Consider the following 23,308-nt stretch of genomic DNA (forward strand, 5'->3'; position numbering starts at 1 on the left):
CCTTCTCTCAGGCAGTGAGGGTTTGGGACATAAAAAGGGAAAAACAGACTGGTGTGGGGATCTTGCAGGTATTCTGCATGTCAGATATTGTATGATCAGCATGTTCAACTTTAAAAAATGCACTTTACTCAAATTTATACTGTAGGTTAACTACGGGGTACAACAGCTCTTTTGTTTGAGAGCCCAGCAGTAATTTGTTTTTATTTGCTTTTTTATAGGTGGACCCAAGAGCCATATCAGTGCTAGCGAAATGGCAGAATTCATATAGTATCAAAGTTGTCCTGCAGGAGCTTCGGCGCCTAATGATGTCTAAAGAAAACATGAAACTCCCCCAGCCACCTGAAGGACAGTGTTACAGCAACTAATTAAAAAGAAACCACAGGCCCACCCCTCCCCCATTCGATTTAAGCAGTCTTCATTTTCCACAGTAGTGAATTTTCTAGATACGTCTTGTAGACCTCAAAGTACTGGAAAGGAAGCTCCCGTTCAAAGGCAGTTTATCTTAAGATACTGTAAATGATACTAATTTTTTGTCCATTTGAAATATATAAGTTGTGCTATAACAAATCATCCTGTCAAGTGTAACCACTGTCCACATAGTTGAACTTCTGGGATCAAGAAAGCATATTTAAATTGATTCCCATCGTAACTGGTGGGGCACATCTAACTCAACTGTGAAAAGACACATCACAATCACCTTGCTGCTGATTACATGGCCTGGGGGCTCTGCCTTCTCCCCCCCTCCCCCTCCCCCCCCTGCAACAGCCCTCCAGCTCGGGGTGGCTTGTTAGAGTAGATGTGAAGGTTTCAGGTCACAGCCTGTGGGACTACTGCTGGGTGTGTGTGGGTGCTTCCTTTGCACCCCTGGTTTCTTTTTTTTAAGTCTTAAATGATGCCCCTCCCCCTCCCAAGCCACCATCCTCTCCCCGCTCTCCCACCGCCCTTGGCCGAAGCATAGATTGTACCCCCTCGGCTCCCCTCCGAAACTGGCCTTTGGTGAGGAATTCAGGGCTTTCCCCGTACTTCCCCCACCACCTTTGTATCGAGGGGTGCTGCTTCCCCCCCTCCTCACGTCCCTTTCTGCACCATCACCGCCCAACACTTTCCGTGACACTCCCTTGCTTTGGCCAGAAGCCATCGGTAAGGTTGGAAAGAGTCTCTGACCGCCCGCATTTAGTTTGGAACTACATCCATTTACTGTCCAGCAGCCCGGAAATGAAATTGGGTCCGCAGCCCTGCCACTCTGCTGTCGTCGTCAGCTGATACGTTTGTTTTTAAGCTCAGGAAGGCCACAGAAGACACTTGTAAGCACATAGGATCCCTCTGAATGAATTGTGTTGTTGTTCCTATCATTGCTTTTGCTTTTACAAATTGAAGTTTTAAACCGAGATCTCGTTTGGTCATCTTTGCAATCCATTTGGGTCTAGTTCGGAATCTTGACAAATGGAACAGAAAGAACCCTGAATTCGGTGCATACTTTGGTTTTGGTGCTGCAGCTTCTCATGGTCCTCGGCGTGGATTCGGAAAGAACTCGATGTGCACGGCAGAACCCCACGGTTGGCGGGCTCGGCTTCCTGGCGAATGGCTGCGTTTTCCCACTTCTCTGTTCAGGACCACTAATTGCTGGGATGTGGATGCAAACCGAAATAAAGTGATTCATTGTGTTATAAAGGATTTTTTTTAAGTTAGTATTTGTGTAAAACCACCTTTCGAAGCAGCAACTATCAAGTCTGAAAAGCAATTGATGTTTTCATTAATCTTTTTCTGGGGAAAACCTTAGTTGTAAGGATTTAATATCCTATAAGTAAAGTTTAACATAACAGTATTCCATAAGCAGCCTTTTTATTGTCAGACCATTGCCTGATTTTAATATAATAAAAAAGAAAAGTGTGCGTTAATATTTAAGAAGCTCTGCTCTTCTTCCTCTTGGCATTTAACAGGATCAGCATTTCCTAGTAATGTGTTAGATGCTGTGGGCTCTAGGAGACTTCCTAGTGCTGGGGCTGGCAAACTTTTTCTACAAAGGGGCTAAGTCAGTATTTAGGCTTCGTTGGCCAAGAGGCAAGATAGAAAATATGTATTTATATCATGAGAGAAAACAAATTTCCACAAATTTTTTAATTGATGAAATTAAAAATATAATAATTGAGTATAATTTTTTTGTAGTGGGAATTCTTTTTCTTTTATATATTTTATTGATTTTTTTAGAGAGGAAGGGGCAGAGAGAGGGAGAGGGAGAGAAACATCGATGAGACAGAAACATTGATCAGCTGCCTCCTGCACGCCTCCCACTGGGAATGTGCCCGAAATCAAGGCACATGCCCTTGACCGGAATCAAACCCAGGACCCTTTGGTCTGCAGGCCGACACTCTAGCCACCGAGCCGAACTGGCTTTGGCTGTAGTGGGAATTCTTTTTTTAGAGGAGGGCATTTTGCTTAGTTGGAATATAAAGTTTGTATTCTTTATTATCAAATCAGTTGCAAATGTTCATCGTAAAACATTCTTCACTCCAGGGGATCATACAGATGCAGGCAGTGGATCCGTTTGTCCTGTGGGCCACAGTCCGCCAGCCCTTGTCCTGAAAGATGGTAGTAAACAAATGGGGTGGCATTCTTACTGTTTGTTTTTGTTGTTCATCCTCACCCAAGGATAGTTCATTGCTTTTTCAGAGAGAGAGTGGGAGGGAAGGAAGGAGGGGAAGAGAGAAACATTGATTTGTTGCCTCCCACATGCACCCCAACTGCGGGTGGGCATGAACGCAAAAACCAGGTACATGCCTTTGACCGGGAATCGAACCCAAGACCCATATGTAGCCTGATGCTCCAACCATGTAGCCACACCAGCCAGGACAAAGGGAGTGGCTTCCTTTGAGTTAAGTAGCTTTGTGGGACTAGCTGTTCTCCCCCAGAAGCTGTGTATTGACTGCATTTAGTCTTTGGAGGCGGGCATGGGGGAGGATTTGAGGAAGGATTTTTCTAGCCTATGAAAAGGGATTTTTGGTCTGGTGATTGACAATTTTTAACCATTCACTGAGGGGAGTGGGAACATCTGTGGCTGTTCTGACCCAGGATCTGAACTTCCTGCTGTGGTACCGGCCGCCAGCAGGCACGCCCTCGGGGTCCTGTGGTGGAGCCAGGCCGCTCCCTGTGGCGCGGGCTCAGCTCAGATGTCTGGCCGTCCGGAAAGAGCCACCTTGTTTCCCAGGGCCGCCCTCCCGAAAGCACCCCACATTCTGCCCATCGGCCCCCTGTCCGCTCTGGAGTGAACGGCTGCCTCAGCTTCCCCGAAAAGGACTGGTCCGGGGACACTGGGTTCCATACCCTCAGTCAGCTCTACAGGGAGAAAGGACAGGTTCTGAAGGATTTCAAATCGCTGCTGGAAAACCCCAAAGCAAGTTCAGGACTAAATCTAAAGAGTGACCCCCAGCGAGGGAACAAGGCCCGTCTGAAGTCCTGGTGTGTCCCTTCGCCACCTTCGCAGGCTCCAGGGAACGGCTCCGCCTCAGGAGCACAACTAGACCTTCCGTGACAATGAATCGAACCCTCAAGCTGTGATGGTGGTGCCCACGGTCGTGTGACTCGCTCTTTGTTGTGGCCGGTGGGTTCACAGGTGGTCACATTTACGGCCGGAGTTTAGGCCTAAACTTAGGACAGAGACGGAACAGGCCTCCCTGGATCACACTCCGGTTCCCTGCTCATGCCAGGCCTTCTGCTCCTGAAACCAGGGATGGGTCTCCCATGACCTCTGACCACAACCTTGGGGTGAGGACAGGGCCTTTGAGCTATGTCTGCCCAGAAAGCACCTGGCTCTTTGGGTGTGGGGGGACGCACGGCTTCCCCAGTTGTGGACGGTGTCGAGCAGGGGTGGGGAACCTTTTTCCTGCCAAGGGCCACTTGGGTATTTATAGCAGCATCCACAGGCCATAGAAGTTATCAACCTAAAAATTAGCCTGCTATATTTGGTCAAACATTTAATTAACACTCCTCATGCTTGGCAGGGCCGGACCAGATGATTTCACGGGCCTTATATAGCCTGAGGGTCAGGCGGGCCCCACCCTGGCATGGACCTGCCCTGAGGGCTCCTCCAGCTGCCCCTTTGCCCTCCCCCTGGGGGAGTAAGTGGCCCCTCGGCCATGTTCCCTTCGGTGTGCCCGCTCCATGTTATTCCCTCACCACAGAGCCCAGCTGAGGGACTCAGGACACGGCGTCAGGTTTCCTCTTCCTCGTTCCGCAGAAGGAATTCTGAGGACGGGCAGCTTGCATGGTTCTGAGCCGAGTGACGGCTGTGCGAGCAAGACCTGCTGTTCTTCCAGCTGCTGCACTTGGGCTGCAGTGACCTTGGAAGGAGGATCTTGGTGCTAGAGTCAAGGTCACTGCTGCTGCTGGTCCTGTCGCCCGGATCGTGGGCCACATCTCTGAGGTTCTGTGTGTGACTGATGCCAGGTGGCAGGAAGGCGCTACTCAGTGTGTCAACAATTAAGGGCAAGCCACACAGCTATGGGACACAGCTCTTCATTCGCTGTGCAGGACAAAGTGCGGTCGCTGCCTGCAGGCCACAGCTGAGACCATCCTGGCAGCCCCCGGCCTCTCGGAGGCCTGTGGTCCCAGACGCTCTGCACAGGGACGTGCCTTTATGTGCCACCAGGAAAAAATGCTGCCAGTTATAAGTGTGAGACATGAGTTTTTTTAAATTGATTTCAGAGAGAGAGGGAGAGGGAGATCGAAACATCAATGATGTGAGGAAATCCTTGGTCAGTTGCCTCCTGCAAACTTTGGCATGTGCCCAGGTTTGAACCTTGGGAATTGAACCTTGACCTCCTGATTCATAGGTCGATGCTCAACCACCGAGCTACACCAGCCAGGCAAAACGTGATTTTAAGAAACATCCCGATTCTGGATTAAGAGTTTGGGAGAAGCAGGTGTATTTGTCCGTGGGGATAAGAGCAGAGGTGGCGGCCACACCGGTGGTGAAGAACAGAGACCACATCACAGCCCCTGACACTCCAGTGGGCAAATCTGAGCTGCAGAGCCGTCTTCATTCTCACTAAATAGAGAATCCACGAACCCAGAGAGAGCGTCAGACAGCAGAACAGGAATAGGATGGAGTTCCCTCCTGCTTATGGCCCCAACCTTTCCAAGCTCTCCCCAACTCTTCTCCCACCCACTTTTAGAAACATTAATATCATTGGGTGTGACCTCCACTTGGCTCTTCCCTCACCAGACCCCCCGGGGTGCCGGTAACTGGATGCCCCATCACCCAGGTGACCAGGCCTGACTGACAGACTCCGAAGTGGTTTTGCTCTCCAGCCTGAGGGGGGCAGGGGAGGGGGTTGCATCCATGGAATAAAGTCCTAGAAGTGAATTTATCCAGGGACAGGGGCGTTTTTAATTTTCTCGTTTTCCTCTCTCTTTTTTTGGTCATTTTGAAGTTGCCTACAAAGTGGTGACTGTCCCTCCCGCCAACAGGAGGACAGGTTCCTCCCCCTCTCTCTGGGAGCATCCTTCCCTGGAGCTGAACATGCTTATTCTAGCTTTCCTACACATTTATTTTTGTTGTGTTGCTGTTGTTGGGGTTTTGTTTTGCTTTATTAAATCCTCACCTGAGGATATTTTTCCATTGATTTTTTTTGTTTGTTTGTTGTTGTTTTACAGAGAGAGGGAGAAGGAAAGACAGAAATATTGATGTGAAAGAAACACATTGACTGATCGATTTGGTTGCCTCCTGCACAAGCCCTGACCAGGGCTCAGGGCCAGGGAGGAGCCTGCAACTGACAAAGATGCCCTTGACCGGAATCAAACCTGGCTTCCGTCTGCAGGCCTGCGCTCTACCCACTGAGCCAAACCAGCTAGGGCTCCTACGCATTTCTTATGTGTGAGACTGGGTGCCTTCTCAACATGGTTTTTTCCTCTCAGCTGGGGCCTGCCGGGCCTGGGTAGTGAGTGACAAGGAAAGGGTGTGGTGGCCCATGAGGCCTCCCGCTGCCTCGTGCTCATTCAGTGATGGGTGGACAGTAGGGCAGATGGTTGGCTGGTGGGGGGACAAACAGAAGGGTCGGCTGAGAAGTTTGACAGTTCCAGGTGAAGCCTGAATGGGCGAGTGGATGGAAGAGATGCATGAGTGAGTGAGCAGAGGTGAGGCCTTGGGTAATCTCTCTGCTTCACTGGATCCAGCGTGGGACCTGGAGTCCACTTGTTGGGGCAGGTCCTTAACCCCTCTGTGCCTTTCGGTATCCACTCTCCAGGGTTGCTGTAAGGATAATGTGAGGCCAAAACCGGTTTGGCTCAATGGATAGAGCGTCGGCCTGCGGACTGAAAGGTCCCGGGTTCGATTCTGGTCAAGGGCATGTACCTTGGTTGCGGCCACCAAGGGGTGTGCAAGAGGCAGCTGATCGATGATTCTCTTTCATCAATGTTTCTCTCTATCCCTCTCTCTTCCTCTCTGTAAAAAATCAATAAAAAAATATATTTTAAAAAAAAGACTAAAATTAAATAAATAAAAAAAGGATGATGTGAGGTTTTACACGTGATGGGATTCTCGCAGTCCCCCATACAAACAGACCTTCAGTAAACACTAGCCACTGGTACACCCCCATTCTAGGAAGAGAAAAATGAAACTCCCCAGGGCTCCGGCTCAGGCTCTAGCCAGCAGAGGGCGCCCGCGCGCTGCGGATCCGCCCGGCTCAGCTGCGGCCAAGTCTGCTCCTAACGCGGCCCCCAGGGCTGGGCGTGGAGGAGGCGTTAGCTGTGGCCTCCAGGCTGGGAAACGCCAGCTCTGAGCTGGGCTCTCTCGCTTCTTGCCCTGTGCATTTGGCGCAGGGGACCCTGCAGCAGATGCAGGGACGGGGTGCGCACCCTCCCACCCTCATGTCCGGAGGAGCTCTCCCCCTACCGAGTGCACCGTGCTACCCGCCCGTTCTTTACTGAGGTCGAGCCGAGGTCCAGAGAGGGCGTGACTGAGGTCACCCAGCCCGGTGCGCCTGCGGGAGAGGATCATGCCCAGACTCCCGCGCTGCCTCTGGCTGCAGGGAGGAAAGCCAAAGCCTCAGGGTCCTCAGGAGGGCCGCTGTGAACTGAACTCACCATATTTGTCTCTGGAATGCTGGCTTGGGATGGCCTAACGCTTCGATTTTTCGAGAGAAGCCTGACATCAGAATTTAGTTAAAAAAAAAAAAAAAAAAAATTAAAAAAAAAATCGCAATTTCTACAGTGGCAATGGAGTAAAGGCTTTAAAAAAAAAGTTTTAATCACCAATTGACACCCTTCAGCCTCTTTTAATGTTCCCTTGGAGTAAAGCATTTTGAGACAAAACCATCTCCCCCGCTCTCTTCACTTGCCTGCCCAGTCATCCGTCTTCAGGCCTCAGTTCATCTCCAGCTGGGTTAGGAGCCAGGTCATCTCCAGGTCCTAACTCAGCCAGGTCATCCATTCACTCATTCATTCAACAAGTATTTATGGAGCGCTGTGTGCTGACCCTGGTGCTGGGAACAAAACAGAGCTGTTCTTTTTATTATTTATTTCTTAAGACTTTTTATTGCCCTCACTGGTTTGGTCCAGTAATGGAGCATCAGCCTGCGGACTGAAGGGTCCTGGGTTCAATTCCAGTCAAGGGCACATGTCTGGATTTCGGGCTCCATCCCCAGTAGGGGGCGTGCAGGAGGCAGCAGATCAATGATCTCTCTACTCATTGATGTTTCCATCTCTCTCCCTCTTCCTTCCTCTCTGAAATCAATAAAAATATTTTTAAAAGATTTTTCATTGATTTTTAGAGAGTGGAAAGGGAAGGGAGAGAGAGAAACATCGATGTGAAAGCAAAACATTGATAAGCTATCTCCCACATACTCTTTTCCCCTTACTCCCCCCCCCCCCCCCCCCCCCCTGCTCTGGGGATTGAACTGTCAGCCCAGGCATATGCTCTGACCAGGAATCAAACCGGCAACCTTTCAGAGCCACACCTGCCAGGACTGTGCCGCTGCTCTCTGCATGGACAATAGACAAAGTGATTTTTGGAGCATTACGCATATTCCCAAAGGAAGAGTATGGGAGGGCAGCTCTGGGTAGGGAGTTCCAGTAGACAGTTCCAGGTGCCAGGTGTACCAGTTAATAGTGCAGATTTTTTCAATAGATGGAGTTACACATATGTTGATATATATATATGCGATTTGATATGTATGCTATTTTGTTGTATTGACAGCAAGCTTCAAAACTTCATATGTCAATTTTCTGAAGGTGTTAACATCATAGATATTTTTACACTTAAAAATGTCAAATTTCATGCCAAAAAAGAGCATTTGAAGGAAGTTTTAATTCATTACTTTATTTTGAAGAAAAGTGCTGCGGAATACATCAGAAAGCTTATGGTGAACATGCTCCATCTCAAGATACTTGTGAACGCTGGCTTAAACGCTTTAAAAGTGATGATTTCTATGTGAAAGACAAATAACATCCAGGTCAACCGAAGAAACTTGAAGACCAACAATTACAAGCATTACTGGATGAATATGCATGTCAAACTCAAAAACAACTTGCAGAAAGATTAAATGTTTCTCAGCAAACAATTTCCAATCATTTACAAGCAATGGGAAAGATTTTAAAGGAAGGAAAATGGGTGCCACATCAACTGAACGAAAGACAAATGAAAAACTAAAAAGTCATCAGTAAAATTTTACTTTAATGGCACAAAAGAAAGTCTTTTTTGCATAGAATTGTGACTGGCAATGAAAAGTGGATTTATTTTGAGAATCCCACAAAATCATGGGTTGATCCAGGTCAACCATCAACATCGACTACAAGGCCAAATCGCTTTGGAAAGAAGACAATGCTCTACTTTTGGTGGGATCTGGAATGCGTGGTATTATTATGAGCTTCTAAAACCAAGTGAAACCTTTGCTACTGATCGCTACCGACAACAAGTAATGAATTTGAACCATGCTTTAATCGTGAAATGACCAGAATGGGCCAGAAGACACAGCAAAGTAATTTTGCTTCATGATGACGCACCATCACACACTTCAGAACAAGTTAAAGACACATTAAAAGATCTGGTCTGGGAAGTATTAACCCACCCGCTGTATTCACCAGATCTTGCTCCTTCAGATTCCCACTTGTTCTGATCGATGGCACACGCACTTTCTGAGCAGCACTTCAAAACGTACAGAGAAGTGGAAAATTGGGTCTCTGAATGGTTTGCCTCAAAACAAGAAAAGTTTTATTGGAACAGTATCCACAAATTCCCTGAAAGATGGGGGAAATGTGTAGCTAGCGATGGACATTGCTTAGAATAAAGCGCTTTTGATGTTTCTCTTGAAATCATCCTGTTTTCTTGGATTACAAAATCCGCATTATTAACCAGTACACCCGGTGAAGGGACCAGCAAGAGCAGAGGCTCTGAGGCGCAGGCCACATGTCACATGAAAAGCCCACAATGCAGAGCGCACTGGAGACACTCTGCGAACAGGTGGACAAAGGAACATGGGTGTGCTATGCCAGGCCAAGATGGGGAGGGCAATAGCTGATGAATGAATGAGTGAGTGAGTGAATGAATCCAGGATTTGACAGAGTCCAGATGTTGCTGTTTCATTAACGTGATCGCTGGCTCTCCCACACATGTTCTGGCCTCAGCCACAGCCGGTTGGGAATGGCTTTCCAGGGCCACCTCTGGCTGGAAGAGCCTCGCACAGGCCCAGACACCCCGCCAATCTGGCCTGAGCCCCTCGTCAATGGCCTGGAAACCCGGTCGGAGGCCCCGTGGCCGTGCAGCGGTGCGGGTGGAGGGGAGCTGAGCAGAGCGGGTTCCCCGGGGCCAGGCTGGGCCGTGGGTCTCAGAAACACCAGGCTTTTCCTCGGAGGAAGGCAGCGATGCGGGGGTACTGAAGCCCCTCCCCTCCCTTGGCCTGCACTGGAATCCAGCCTGGAGGGGATGGGCTCTGTCCCGAAGGGGCCGAGGTCACAGAGAGAGGGCACGCCTCAGCGCCATCCCAGGAAGGGCCATCGGTCCTTTCAGGCTCTGTCTCTGGCTGGCACCGTCAGCAGCCCCTGGATCGACTCCATGGCCCCCAAGAGGGTCTGGGGATGGGGATGGACACTGCCTGGCATATTGGCAGCTGCACCAGCTCCAGGGCCCTGAGCTGCCCCCCAGCCTGGAGCAGTGGCTCCCCCTACCCACACCCCCGAAGGAGATGTGCCCTGAACTTGGTAGCACCTGGTGGGTGCTGAACCTCAGGGGGGCCGCCACCTGCCCAGGCCAGCCTGCTCCTCCCCCACCTCCACCCCTCCCCCCTCCACCCCTCTCCCCCCTCCCCGCCACCCCTGCAGTGGCTTCAGTGCCCAAGCCGTGGAATGTGATTATTTTTCTTCCCAGATAATTCAGGCCAGAAGGCTGGGCCAGCCACTTCCGGCCGCGCTGCCTTCCTGACCCTTGGCTCCACAAACTTGACACTGTGGTCAGAGGCTTAGCGCCGGAGCCAGAAGCCCCCTGCCCTGGCTCCCGGTCAGCGCCCAGCTCTGGAATCCGCCTGTAAACACCCGGGCCCTCCGCGGCCCGTTTCCCACAGACTCCGGGGAGAACACGCTGACTCAGCCGCCGTGTCGATGAGCACAGCCCTCGACAGTCACCAGGTGGCCCGGGTCCCAGGGCCCCGAGCCCCCCGGCTGACCCCGGGACACAGCGGCACCCACACTTCCAGACTCATGCGTTCAACGAGTATTTAGTGAATGTCCTTGGGGAAAATAGCAGTGACCGTGTCCGCAGCCGAGCTCCAGCCACAGGAAGTCACTGGTCACCTTCCCTACAGTCCTCTGAGAGAAGCTTACTATTTCTCCTTGGGCAAAGGAGGAAGTTGAGACACAGAGAGGTCAGGCAACTTGCCCGATGTCACACAGTGAGTCAGTGGCAGAGCAGGGACTGGAGCCCTCGCTCCAGGGCCCGAGTCCTCCCTGTCCAAGCGCTGGGCCCCTTCCTCTTTGCTCCCTGCCTCCGACATCGAGGAAAAGGGTTTCCGGTTGAGTTTTCCCAGTTGCCTTCTCTCGCACTTGAGACGATTACGTCTTTGGGGGGATTCAGGTCGTTGGTAGAATGGCAGGTGCCCCCAGACCTGGCCGCTCCCCCCTGGCCGGGCCCCGCACCCCGTGTGTGATGGTCCCAGAGCGGGGCCGAGACCGAGGGGAATTTCACGGCCCCTCCTGCCCCGAGCAACTTCAAAACCCTTCATGTTTGGAGCCCTGCTTTGATTTTGGACATTTATGGGCATGAAATCTAAGCCTCGGTGCCTCTGAAGGTACTGAGCTTGGCGGTGGGTGGCTCTGTGGGGCCGCTGGACAGGCCACAGGACAGGGGTCAGGGCTTTGAAAGGGCCTGGGGCTGGGAAAGCCTGGCGGCCTCGGTGGGATGCAGGGCTGTCTGTGGCGATCAGGCCCGGGCCCCTGTCCCAGTGAAACCTGTGGGCCCGGGGCTCCGCCCGCCGGGGACCCGCCTCGTCTCGTCCCCTTCCACAGCCTCCTCGAGGCCGGGGACCTTCCTCCCAGCACAGACGGAGGACCTGAGGCTCAGAGCCGGGTTCGGGCTCTTTCCCCGCTTCCCACCACCTCCCTGCCTGCAGGGGCTCAGCGGGGCAGGTGGAAAGCTGCCCTCCCAGCAGCCCGGGCTCTGGGCCCCGCTGAAGGCGCTGAGAGTCACCTGGGTGGACCTGCTGAGGAGCGTCCAGGACTTAGGGACAAGCACCGGCTGCAGGGCATCTGGGAGGCAGCAGCATCAGTGGGATCAGGCCCCCAGACCCCGGAGCCCGAGTGTCCAAGCTGGCTGTGGACGTGGCTTCTGGGGGGGAGAGGGGGTGACATCGACAGGACTTATTTCTTGTCACCTCAGCTGGATACCTCAGCAGCCCCTCACACCCGGCCCGGTCTGGACCACCCCCCGGCTTAAGGGATGAGGCTGTCTCCCCCCACCGTCCCCTCGCAGGGCCCCGGGCAGCCCTGGCGCCTGCTGCTGTCAGTTCCTTCCTTCCCTCCGCTCGTCCACAGGAGTGACGTCTGTATGACCCTCCTGCGGCTGCTGTAACAAACTGCCATCCACTCGGAGGCTTAAGACAAGACACGTGTGTTCGCCCACGGCTCTGGAGAATTCCGAAACCAAGGTGTCGGAGGGCTCCTCCTCCGGCTCCAGCTCCCTCCGGCTCCTCCTCCCGGGAGCCTCGGTGCTCCTCGGCTCGCAGGCGTATCCCGGTCTCGACTCTGTCTTCTCTGGCCTCTCCTGTGTGTCTCCGTGTCCTTCCCTGGCCTCCGTCTTCACTGGCCTCCGTGTGCTCCCCTGGCCTCCGTCTTCTCTGGCCTCCGTCTTCTCTGGCCTCTCCCGTGTGTCTCCGTGTCCTCTCCGTATAAGGACGCCGTCACCCCGAGCCAGCGTGATCTCCTCTCAAGACCCTTCACCAATGGCATCTGCCAAGACCCTGTGACAAAGCGGTCACGTTCTGAGCTTCGGGGGGGACACTACCAGCGCCTGCTGTGCTCCAGGCCCGGGGCCAGAGGGTGAGCAGGACGGGGTGGGCTCCCCCGCAGGAGCTCCAGTTCAGGGTGCTGGGGGGACAGAACGGCCACTGCAGACACGACGCTGCAATGAGCGCCACCGAGAAACGTGGGACGCACGCGGCAGGAGGCTGGCCTTGGGCGGGGCGGGCCTGACCATCGGTGCCGGCGGCCCCAGGCCTGTGGGAGGGCCTCGCAGGGCTCACCCTCCACCGTGATCCTGGCCCCGGAGCCCTGGGCCGCTCAGAGCTCCCTCCTATGGAAGCTCCCTGCCAAAGGGCCTCTGGCTCCCAGGCCCCCTGAGGTCCTCCCAGCGCCGGTGGGCGGTAGGGCTATGTCCTTTCATACTTGGGAATCCTTCGTGTCTATCTATGAAACCATTTATTTATGTATCTTTAGGGGATGTGGGGGTGGGGGCAAGGGGGAATGGAATGGCACAGGAGGGAGAGCAGCCTCATGGCTATTTATTTACACAAATAACGCTTTCTGCAGAAAAAACACACACACATTTAATTAAAAGCATCAATAGCCCGGCCAGCATGGCCCAGTGGTTGAGCGTCGACCTATGAGCCAGGAGGTCACAGTTTGATTCCCCATCGGGCCACATGCCCGGGTACAGGCTTGATCCCCACTGGGGCATGCAGGAGGCAGCCGACCAATCATTCTCCCTCAACACTGATGTCAATCTTTCTCTCTCTCTCCCTTCCTCTCTGAAATCAATAAAAAGTAAATATATATATATATATATATTAATATTTATATTTATATATATATTAATTTTTTTAAAAGCATTGATAGAAAAGTGCACTGACTTTTCCTCTCCCTAAATCCCCTGACTGCAAGTTCTTTCTCTCGGCAGATAGACACTACCCAGAAGAGTCAGTGGCACACAGTAGGTGCCCCATAATGTTTGAATACATTGTGGCTATGGACAGACCCTGGCCCCCAGGAGTTCACAGAGGTGCAGGCTCCGGGCTGCCCAGTCCTGAGTGGGGCAATCAGTCTGTGCTCCATACATGCTGGCAGTGTTGGGGCGTTGTCTGCGGGGCCCTCCACCTTTGCTACTGTCCTTGGTGAGGATGGCCACTGGGTCCTCTGTCCCCAGCTGCTGACTAACATCAGCCTCTTGGAGGGGGAGGGGGATGAGGGATCCACTAGTCAAACTCTTGGCATTTATTGAACACCTACTGTGTGCCAGAGGCTGTGTAACCTGGACAGCAGTGAGAGGCCAGCCCTGTTCCTCCCTCCAGGAGCTTATGTCCCGGGCAGGCTACTCACAGACACGTCAGTAACCGTCGAGCCCCGGCGCCAGGGAGCAGGAAGAGAGCAGCGCTCGGGGGGTGGCCGGTGTTAAGGAAGGAGGTCACAGAGGCCTCTGGGAGGAGGTGACACTGACAGAGTCAGGAGGGGAAGGAGGGAGTGTCAGACGTCTGGGAACGTTTGGGGAAAGCAGAGGAAAGGGCTGAGGCGGACGAAGAGGGAGGAGGATGTGGCTGGAGCTAGAGGGGGAGGGCTGCTCCCTGGGGGAGGTGTGAGCTGTGGAAGGTCTGAGCACAGGCGGCTGTGAGGCGAGGTGGGTCTGAAGCACATTTCTCAGCCGAAACCGGTTTGGCTCAATGGATAGAGCGTTGGCCTGTGGGCCAAAAGGTCCCGGGTTCGATTCTGGTCAAGGGCATGTACCTTGGTTGCGGGCACATCCCCAGTGTGGGGTGTGCAGGAGGCAGCTGATCGATGATTCTCTCCCATTGATGTTTCTAACTCTCTATCCCTCTCCTTTCCTCTCTGTAAAAAAAATCAATAAAATATATTTATTAAAAAAATAAATTAAAAAAATAAAGCACGTTTCTCAGCCTCCGCGCTGACAATGCTGGGGCCGGATCCTTCTCCGTGCTGGGCCTCGGGGCCCTGTGGGATGTTTAGCAGCTCCCCAGCCGCTGCCCACCCGGTGCCAGCAGCACACCCTCCGCCCCTGTGACACCCTGCAATGTCCCCAGACATTGTCCTGTCCCCACGGTGGGGCCGGTGAGGAGGGGCCGGTGCCCGTCCAGCCGGGGAGGCTGGTGGTGGCGGTGGGATAGGGGATGCTTTACTCTCTAACGCTGAGATGTCTGTATTTCCTAGAGTTTCTGAACAGGCTTCTCTTTTGCAATCAGAAAGAAAGGGTGGGGGCGTGGGGGGTTGTTTTCTAGGAGAGAATCATGTGAAGCCGTGCCCGCTCATCCCGAAGAGCGGCTGACTGTCTGTGCCTCGGTTTCCCTGTGCGCGGCTGCATTGCCGACGGGACCCTACAGGGACACAGACTTCAGGAGAGCACGTCAGCCGTGGCTCTCGGAAGAGCATGTGTGTGGGCCCTGCGGTTCCGTTTCTAAGAGTCGGTCACCCAGAAAACACGTGCCTGGGTCCCCAAAAACACGTGCGGAGGGGGTTCATCGCATCGCGGTCTGTGGGGCTGAACCCGGCAGAAAGCTGAACGTGCACCGAGCCGGCCGGAGGGTGAGGCGTGGCGGCGTCCGCGGGGAACACCACGCAGCCGTGAAAAGAACGAGGCCGCCTTGTGCAGTGGGAGCAGCCAGGGGCTGAACAGCTTCTAGTTTGAGGCCATTTGTGAAGCAAGAACAACACAGGGAAAGAGGACCGGGGGATTTGTTCGTGGCGCCTCAGTCCCTGGACAGTGTCAGAGACACAGGGCCAGGGCTGAGAATCGGGAGCAAGAGGACGTCTGTGAGTGTGAGTGTGTGTGGGTGTGTGTGTGTGTGAGTGTGTTTTAAGTTTTGTGTGTGTTTTTCTTTTTTTTCTTTTACTTTTTTTTTCAAATATATTTTATTGATTTTACACAGAGAGGAATTGAGAGAGATAGAGAGTTAGAAACATCGATGAGAGAGAAACATCGATCAGCTGCCTCTTGCACACCCCCCACTGGGGATGTGCCCGCAACCAAGGTACGTGCCCTTGACTGGAATCGAACCCTGGACCTTTCAGTCTGCAGACCGACCCTCTATCCACTGAGCCAAACCTGTTTCGGCTCCCTTTCTTTCTTTCTTTCTTTCTTTCTTTTTTTTTTTTTTTTTTTATATATTTTATTGATTTTTTACAGAGAGGAAGAGAGAGGGACAGAGAGTTAGAAACATCGATGAGAGAGAAACATCGATCAGCTGCCTCTTGCACACCCCCTATTGGGGATGTGCCTGCAACCAAGGTACGTGCCCTTGACCGGAATCGAACCTGGGACCCTTCAGTCCACAGACCGACACTTTATCCACTGAGCCAAACCGGTTTTGGCTGTGTGTGTTTTTTAATTAAACTTTTTTCTCTAGTTATTATTCTTTATGGGTACAAAAGAGTCAGGCCAACCAAGAAAATGTAAAGAATAACATCCCTCCGCCAAGAAAGAAAACATCACAGAGCGAGCTGGGCCGGCCCCCGGGACGCCTGGCAGTTAACCCCCCTCCCGCCGTTCTGCATCTGCAATCGCCCTTCCCACGGGCATGTTCACTTTGCTACTCAGCATCTGCAGGATTTTATTTAAGAGTCTTGCACTTTTTTTTTCTGTGTGGCTTCCCTTCCCTCCTGGGGGATGTGGACAATAAATTAGAAAGACGTTTCCCTGCATTGCCACCCCTCACCCTGCCCCGGGGCTCCGGCTTGTAGGACGCCAGGAGGACGCGGGGGGCGTGGAGGAGCTGGGCCGCGGAGTCGGTGCAGACCTGGGCACAAAAGCCCGAGCGCAGCTCGCTGGCTTCTGCGAGCCTGGGGCTCGGAGCCAGTGAGCTGGAGCCAGGCGGCCGCCCGGGCCTCTCACAGCCGCTTTTGATAAAGCCCCTCTGTGCGCGGGGTGGGGGGGCCGGCCGGCTGGAGCCAGCGCACATCTGGAGGCCAGCACAGGCCCGGGGCAGCCGCCGCGGCTGACAGCGGCGCCACCCTGAGCCACACGCCCGGCCCTGGGTAAACACGCCCGCGCCCACCCAGCGGCTCACCTTTCGCCCACAAGGCTGCCTTTCTTCTCGGACCCCGGCCGAGGCCACCGCGAACATTCCTCCTGGCACGGGGCAGGGCGGGCGCTGACCTCAAGGCTGGCTCACGTCTGAGTCCGGGAGCCAGGCGAAGGTGAGGCTGCTCTGGAAAAGCACCTACTGTGTGCCAGGCGCCGAACTCGTTACGAGCTCCCTGCTGCCCTGGGCGTGGGCACACGTGGGGAAGAGTGTGTGTGCCCTGGAGCTAGGAGACCTGGGTTCAAAGTCCAGCTCCAGCTGTGTGGCCTTGAGCACCCCACCTCCCCGAGCCTCGGTTTCCCCATCTGTAAAATGGCGGCTAGAACAGCCCCCCCCCCCCCCCCCCCGGCAGGTTGTGTAAATATTAAGGAAGTTGCCGTAAGTTAATCGTTCAGAAGAGTCCCTGGTCCCTAAGTGCTCTGTGTTACGATGACTCACTCACTCGTTCCACAGAGCTGTCCTGAGGTGTCCTGTGCCGGGCAGGGGAGTGAAGATGGTAAAACACGGGGCTCAGCCATTGAGGACACGCGGCCTTGCCCAGCTGGGTGGGAAGAGATGACTGGGCAGGGGGACCCCTGAGATCAGACGGCCCCCCCTGTTCTGCAGCCCGCTCCCCTGGCCAAGGCTACTGCCGGCCACTCAGGGACATCCAGGGGCAGCCCGGAGGGGAGCAGGGTCAGGCCAGGGCTCCATACTCCTTCCCCCGGGGGTCACGGCCCAGGGCCAGCCTGGAGGCAGCAGACCCGGCCCTCATGTGGGCCCTCAGGTGGGTGGGTGGGACCAGAGGAACAGCCATGGCTGCCTTCAGACCAGGAGCCGTGTGACCAGGAGGACACAGGCGGCTCTGCCTTTCCTGGGGGTGGGGCCCTCCCTGACGCTTCCCTGACCTCTGCTTCCCGTCATTTGCAGGGACAAGCGGGTGGGGACAGCACACAAGTGTCTCCTGACCCTCCATTTCCTCCTCTGCCGGATGGGCAGGAGCGCGGGTACCGGTTGTGCCACCGTGCGGGGGCGGCCCCGTGGGAGAGGCCACGGGAAGGGCACGGTGCCGAGCGGCGGTCAGGGCAGCTTCCTGGAGGGGCCCGTGCTCTGAGGTGGGAGGAGCAGCAGGAGGAGGGAGACTGAGCACCTGCAGCCGGCCGCCGGGCAGTTCCCAGGAGCCGCGCCGCTGACTCCTCCAGGAGGCGGACCAGCCTGTGCTCCAGCCTTTCCCATTTCGCAGACCAACACGCTGAGGCCCCTCGCCATGGGCCCGACTCAGGCTTGGAGTGTGATCCCCATACGTCATGGTTGTGGGTTTGATCTCCAGTCAGGGCACATGAAGAATCAGCTAATGGATGCAGAAATGCATGGAACAAGTCAGTCTCTCTCTCAGTCTGCCTGTCTGTCTTTCTCCCTTCCTCCCCCTCCTCCTCCTCCTCCTCCTCCTCCCCCTCCTCCTCCTCCTCCTCCTCCTCTTCCCCCTCCTCCTTCTCTCTCTCTCTCTCTCTCTCTCTCTCTCTCTCTCTCTCTCTCTCATAAATAAAAATTAAAGGAAGAAAGAAGCTGAGGCCGGGGAATGAAGATCACGTGTTCCCCTCAGGGAGGAAAAGCCAGAGGCAGAATTTGAACCCAGGAGGCAACCCTTCCCCATTCCTTCCCTTCCCTCCCTCGGTCTCTATCGTGTTTCAGAGACCACGCCGCCCTCTGGAGCCCCCTGCCCACACCTCTGCTGGCATTAACCTCGAACGGTCCCTGGCCCCTTCTGGGCCTCAGTGTTTCTCCTCCAGGCAATGGGTTCAACCTCTCCCACCCCCCTGGCCCCGTGCTCCTGGCTCTGGCCGGCAGGGAGGAGCGGCAGCAGGGGCCTCCCTGCCCCAGCGAGGCGGGCTGGGGTCCTCCACCTGCTGCCCCCCCTCCGTCCCCCGTGAACCTGCTCGCCAGGCTGGAGCCAGCCGCCATCTGGAGCGACGGGCTGTTTATGGAGCCGGGCGGCGGCGGCCCTGGCCCTGACCCGGCCAATCTGGAAGCGATTAGCGGCCGGGCCGGGAGCGTTTGGAGTTCTCATCAGTCGGTCGGGACACCCCCAGCCCCCGCCCCGCCCCGCCCGGAGCCGAGGCCGCTCCGGGGGTCTCCGAGGAGCCCCCTTCTCGCAGGGCACTCCAGCTCGGACCCGCTCCAAGGCCTGAGCTCTGAGAACGAGCGGTGGCGGCGAGGCTGGGCCACCCACAGGCCAGGATGCGGGGGTGGGGTGGGGGCGGGGAGCTGGGGCCTTCCCCGAGGAGCCTCTTGCAGAACTGCCTTCTGGCGGGGTTGGTTGTGAATACACGTACAAGTGCCTTGTGGGAAACATGCCCCCGTTATGCAACTCAGGCAGCACAAGGCTGCAGACGGAGAAACCGAGGCACGGAGTGGCAAGGCCCTTGCCCCAGTGCCAGCAGCAGCCAGTGCCAGGGAGAGCCGGGATCCGGGCCTCGGCTGTCAGGCCCCCAGGTCTGTGCTCCAAAGCTCTGCACCTCCGGCCTCTCCCAGGCTCCAGACATTCTGGGGTCTGGATGGATCCCGGGTTTCCAGCGAGCCCTCAGAGAGGCACCACTGGGCGGTTTCCACCTCGTGCTGAGCCCCACCACGTTGTGAGCCCCTCGATGGGCCTCACGCCGCACAGCACTGGGGGAGAGGAGTGTCCACTCCCAGAAGGGCCTGGCCAGGCCCAGGACACGCAGTGTGAGGGCCCAGGGCCCCCGCCTGACTGGCCTGGGCGGCAGAGGTGCTGCTGACGCCTGAGCCAGGCCCCGGGAGGCGGGAGGAAGCTCCTCAGCAGCCACATGCCGGGCCCGTTTCCAGGGTAACCAGGCCAGCCCAGCACGTCTTAGCTCCCGGGGCTGCGCCTCCTCCGTCTCCTCCGATGGGTGCACAGGGCTCCAGCCTCCCCTCAGGTCTCTCCACATCCAGCCTCACCTTCAGTTTGGGCCTCACCTTGCAACTGGAGCAAAGCCTGGAAAATCTAAATGAGGGCAGCTCACCCCATCACCCTGAGGACTAGGCCAAGCCACAGGCAGGTCCCCAAACTGCCGTGCCCGTGTCACCCCTCATCGGCCCCTCCATCAGGATCACCCTCTCCAGCCTTCATCTAACTCCTCATCCTTCCCGTCTGAGCCCACAGCCTTCCCCAAAGCCCCAGGGTCAGGCAGGGGCTCCGGGCCCCCTGCTTCCAGGCCCCAGTGGACCTCAGCGTGGATCACACGTGGTCAGAGGTCTGTCTCCTTTGAGCGGATGTCAGCTCCAGGGAGACAGAGATATTTGCCTCGTTTATGCACTTCAGGCTCCCTCGAGCGGACAGTGGAGTCTGGGACATAGTAGGTGTTCAAGAAACTTCGTTGAATGCATGCATGCAAGAATGAGTGCGTGAGTAGCCCTAACCGGTTTGGCTCAGTGGATAGAGGGTCGGCCTGCGGACTGAAAGATCCCAGGTTCGATTCCAGTCAAAGGCATGTACCTTGGTTGCAGGCACATCCCCAGTAGGAGGTGTGCAGGAAGCAGCTGATGGATGTTTCTCTCTCATCGATGTTTCTAACTCTCTATCCCTCTCCCTTCCTCTCTGTAAAAAAAAAAATCAATAAAATATATCTTTAAAAAAGAAGAAAAAAGAAAAGAAAAGAATGAATGCATGAGTGGGGATCCTGGACCCCACTGCCCTCAGGACAGACCCGGGTCTGTGAGCATAACGGCTGTCCTGAGGGCAGTGGGGTCCAGGCCTAGGCCTGGGGTATGCGGAGAAAGTAGGGGAAGGGGATACAGCAGAGAGAGGAAACAAAGAAGAGTTGATCGAGCACCTAGTGTGCATCAGGCCTTTCTCATGCCGATGGACTGCGAGACCCATCATGCAGATGAGAAAACCGAGGCCCCTTCCTTTACTCCACACGCCCCTCCTGCGAGTCTCCGGGCCCCGGGCTGGGCGCTGGGGTGGCGGCAGAGAACAGGCCGGGCGGGACCCTGGCTTTCTCAGAGCTGACGGGGGAAGCAGACGGAACAGGAAGTGGAGTGGAATGGACTAGAACTGCCACCTCAGCACCTCAGGGCCTCCGCTCCCAGCCGGCCGCGGCCGTGCATCCTGGCGCCACCAGGACAGCTCGGCCAGAAGCTTGTCTTCCTGACACAGGGACGTCCCTGCCCCTGTTCTGGGTGTCGAGCGGTAACAATGACCTCACTGTGCGGCAGGCCCTCATCTGAGCACCCCACACCGACGAGCTCGTTTAACCCCCACTGCCGCCTGGGAGTGGGGGCTTCTGTCACCTCCATCCTCCAGCTGAGCAAGCCGAGGCCCGGAGGGCCAGTGCGCTGCCAGGGACACACAGGCAGACGGGAAGGTAACCGGGAACTTACAGAAGGTCCGGGAGGCGGCGGGGGACCCACCGGATCTCTGCACCCGTTCCATTTCTCCCTGGGAGGTGGGAGCACAGACACTCAGCCACCATTTCTCAACTCTCCCTGTGAGTCCAACGTAGTCCATCACAGCACGTAGCCTCGTGGAGTGACTAACATGGACGTGGGGCAAGCCTCTGACCAGCTCTGACGACTCAGCCCCCCCACCCCCGCCCCCCAGGCTCTCCCTCAGCCTCCCGCCAGCCCGGCTCGCAGTGACGTGGCTGTGGTGGGGTTTGGCAACCCGGCTGCCCACAGTTACGACAGCACCTGCATCGGCCAGCTGGAGGGGGGCGGGGAGGGGCCTGGGCCTGCCCCTGCCGCTGCCCGCTGACCCCAGGTGCCCAGGTGCCCTCTCCCCAGCCCCTCCCGCGGTCCCTTTCCTCGCAGACGTCACAGCTGTGGCGTCACAGCTGTCCGCAGTGACCGCACAGCCAGCACCTTGAAGGCAGGAGTCGTGCCTGAGTTCGTTTTCCCTCTCCCCAGAGCTAGCATCTGGGAGGCAGGCACTCCGTGAGGATTTGAGTGAACACATGAGAAACTGGATACCTGAATCGCAACCCCTCCGCCCCTTCCTTCTTTCCAGCGATGGTTACGAAGCACCTACTATGTGCCAGGCATTGTGCCCAGCGCCGGGGACACAGTGGTGAATGGAACAGGATCTCTGCCCAGACATTGTAGAGAGGACGCTGGTCCACAAAGCGGTCACCCCACACACCAGACGCAGCAGGACGGGCGGAGGGGTGTCCGGGCCTCGCCGCCTGCCCTGGAGGCTGACCCCCAGGGAGGAGGGGCGTCCCCCCGGAGGTGGCCCTGAGAGGCCCCCACACCCACGGAGCGCCTCCACCTGCCGGCCGGGCTGTGCCGGGGGAAGCGAGGGCAGCGGCCGTGAGGACACGCGTTAGGGAAGAGGAAACGCCGGTGACCCAGCGGGGGCACCGGCCTGACCTCGCCTCCCGCCGGAAGCACCCTGAGGAAGTGACGCCCGGGTGCCCGGACGCCGAGCTGGAGCCCGCGGCCGGAGGAATGTTCCGGGCAGAGGCACGGCCAGGGCAGAGGCAGGAAGGCGTCCGTGTCCCCCGGGAGCGGCTGCCTCTGCACCGGACGCCCCGTCTCTGGCCTCAGTTTCTCCTCCGTGAGAAGGAAGCTGCAGCCCGGCCAGGCAGGGTGTGGGAGGGTCTCTGCGAGCATGGAGGGGCCGGGCCTTTGGTTTATGTCCTGCAGGGAGGCTTGTCTCCCCGTCTTCCCCGCCAGGCTGTGGCCCGGTGGGAGAGGGCCCAGCACAGCTGCGCACGTCAGGTGCTCAGGGATTTAACGAGCCAGCGGGCCTCAGTTTCCCCATCTGTGCAGTGGGGAGATCACTGGTGTGGCCGTGGAAAGAGAACAAAACCCTCCTTCCACTTTGGTGCTATGTCCCTTATGCACTTTCTGATGGCGGGTCCGACCGCTCTGGGCTCCTGAGTCCTCCAGACGACCCTCCGTAGGGCTGGGGAGGGAGGGGAGGGGAGGGGAGGGGAGGGGAGGGGAGGGGAGGGGAGGGGAGGGGATGACAGTATAGACTGGCCCGTCCTCCCGCTCCGGACTTGGAGGCAGGATCCCGAGGTGCCGAGAAGGAAATGACAAGCAGCCTCATGTACAATGGAAGGAAACTGAGGTACGCCACCAACAACAAAAACCCAATGCTTACTGAGCACTTACTGCTCGCCCAGCGCGGTGCTGAGTCCTCTGACCCAAATTATTTCGCTTAATCCTCCACCCGTCACCAACGTGGAGCGCTCATACCACCGCCCCCACTTTACAAGTCAGGAAATGAAGGCCAAGGGAGGTGAGTCTAGGTCGAGGCCACACCACCAGCTAATGGAGGGTACTGGGGGGCGGGACACAGGCCTGGCTCCAGACCCAGAATCTTAAATCTGGCCCTCCCTGGGGGCAGGGGGGATAGGACGCTGGGGGAGACTGGAGATAAGTCCTCGTCTGGGGACCAAGTTCTGTGGAATAAAAAGTTGCTAGAGTGAGCGGTCAGGGGTCAGTCTCGTGTCCTTTCTATCCTGGAAGGCCCAGGGCAGCTGGGAGAAGCCCCATTGTGGCCACCTGGGATTTACCCTGCTTCATTCATTCATTCACTCACTCACTCACTCACTCAGCCAATGGGAACAGAATACAGGATGGCACATAATCAGATTCATGTAAACAATAAATGTAAATGAGTTAAATGGATCTATTAAAAGACAAAGACTCATATTAGATCTAACCTCACTCATTTATTCATGGGACAAATATTTATTAATTGTCTAGAATATTCTAAGTACTGCTTTAGATTCTAATGATAGACTCAAAAACGGCAATCTGGTGTCCCAGCCGGTGTGGCTCAGTGGATAGACTGTCGGCCTGGAGACCCAAGG

The 23,308-nt window shown here is 55.9% G+C and overlaps 1 protein-coding gene across 2 annotated transcripts in view; it reads left to right on the forward strand.

Annotated features, from left to right (window-relative positions):
* Positions 1 to 1,825, forward strand: part of UBE2V1 (ubiquitin conjugating enzyme E2 V1) — a 33,445-nt gene extending 31,620 nt beyond the window's left edge. For both annotated transcript variants that reach the window (XM_084887133.1, XM_084887134.1), the window contains one exon: positions 219 to 1,825. In XM_084887133.1, coding sequence (XP_084743259.1) covers positions 219 to 365 — 147 coding nt within the window. In that variant the 3' untranslated portion in view covers positions 366 to 1,825. The remainder of the gene's footprint in view (positions 1 to 218) is intronic.
* Positions 1,826 to 23,308: the final 21,483 nt, after the last annotated feature.

Source organism: Pipistrellus hanaki (genome assembly GCF_964339955.1).
Source record: "Pipistrellus hanaki genome assembly, chromosome: 6".
NCBI classification, from domain to species: Eukaryota; Metazoa; Chordata; class Mammalia; order Chiroptera; family Vespertilionidae; genus Pipistrellus; species Pipistrellus hanaki.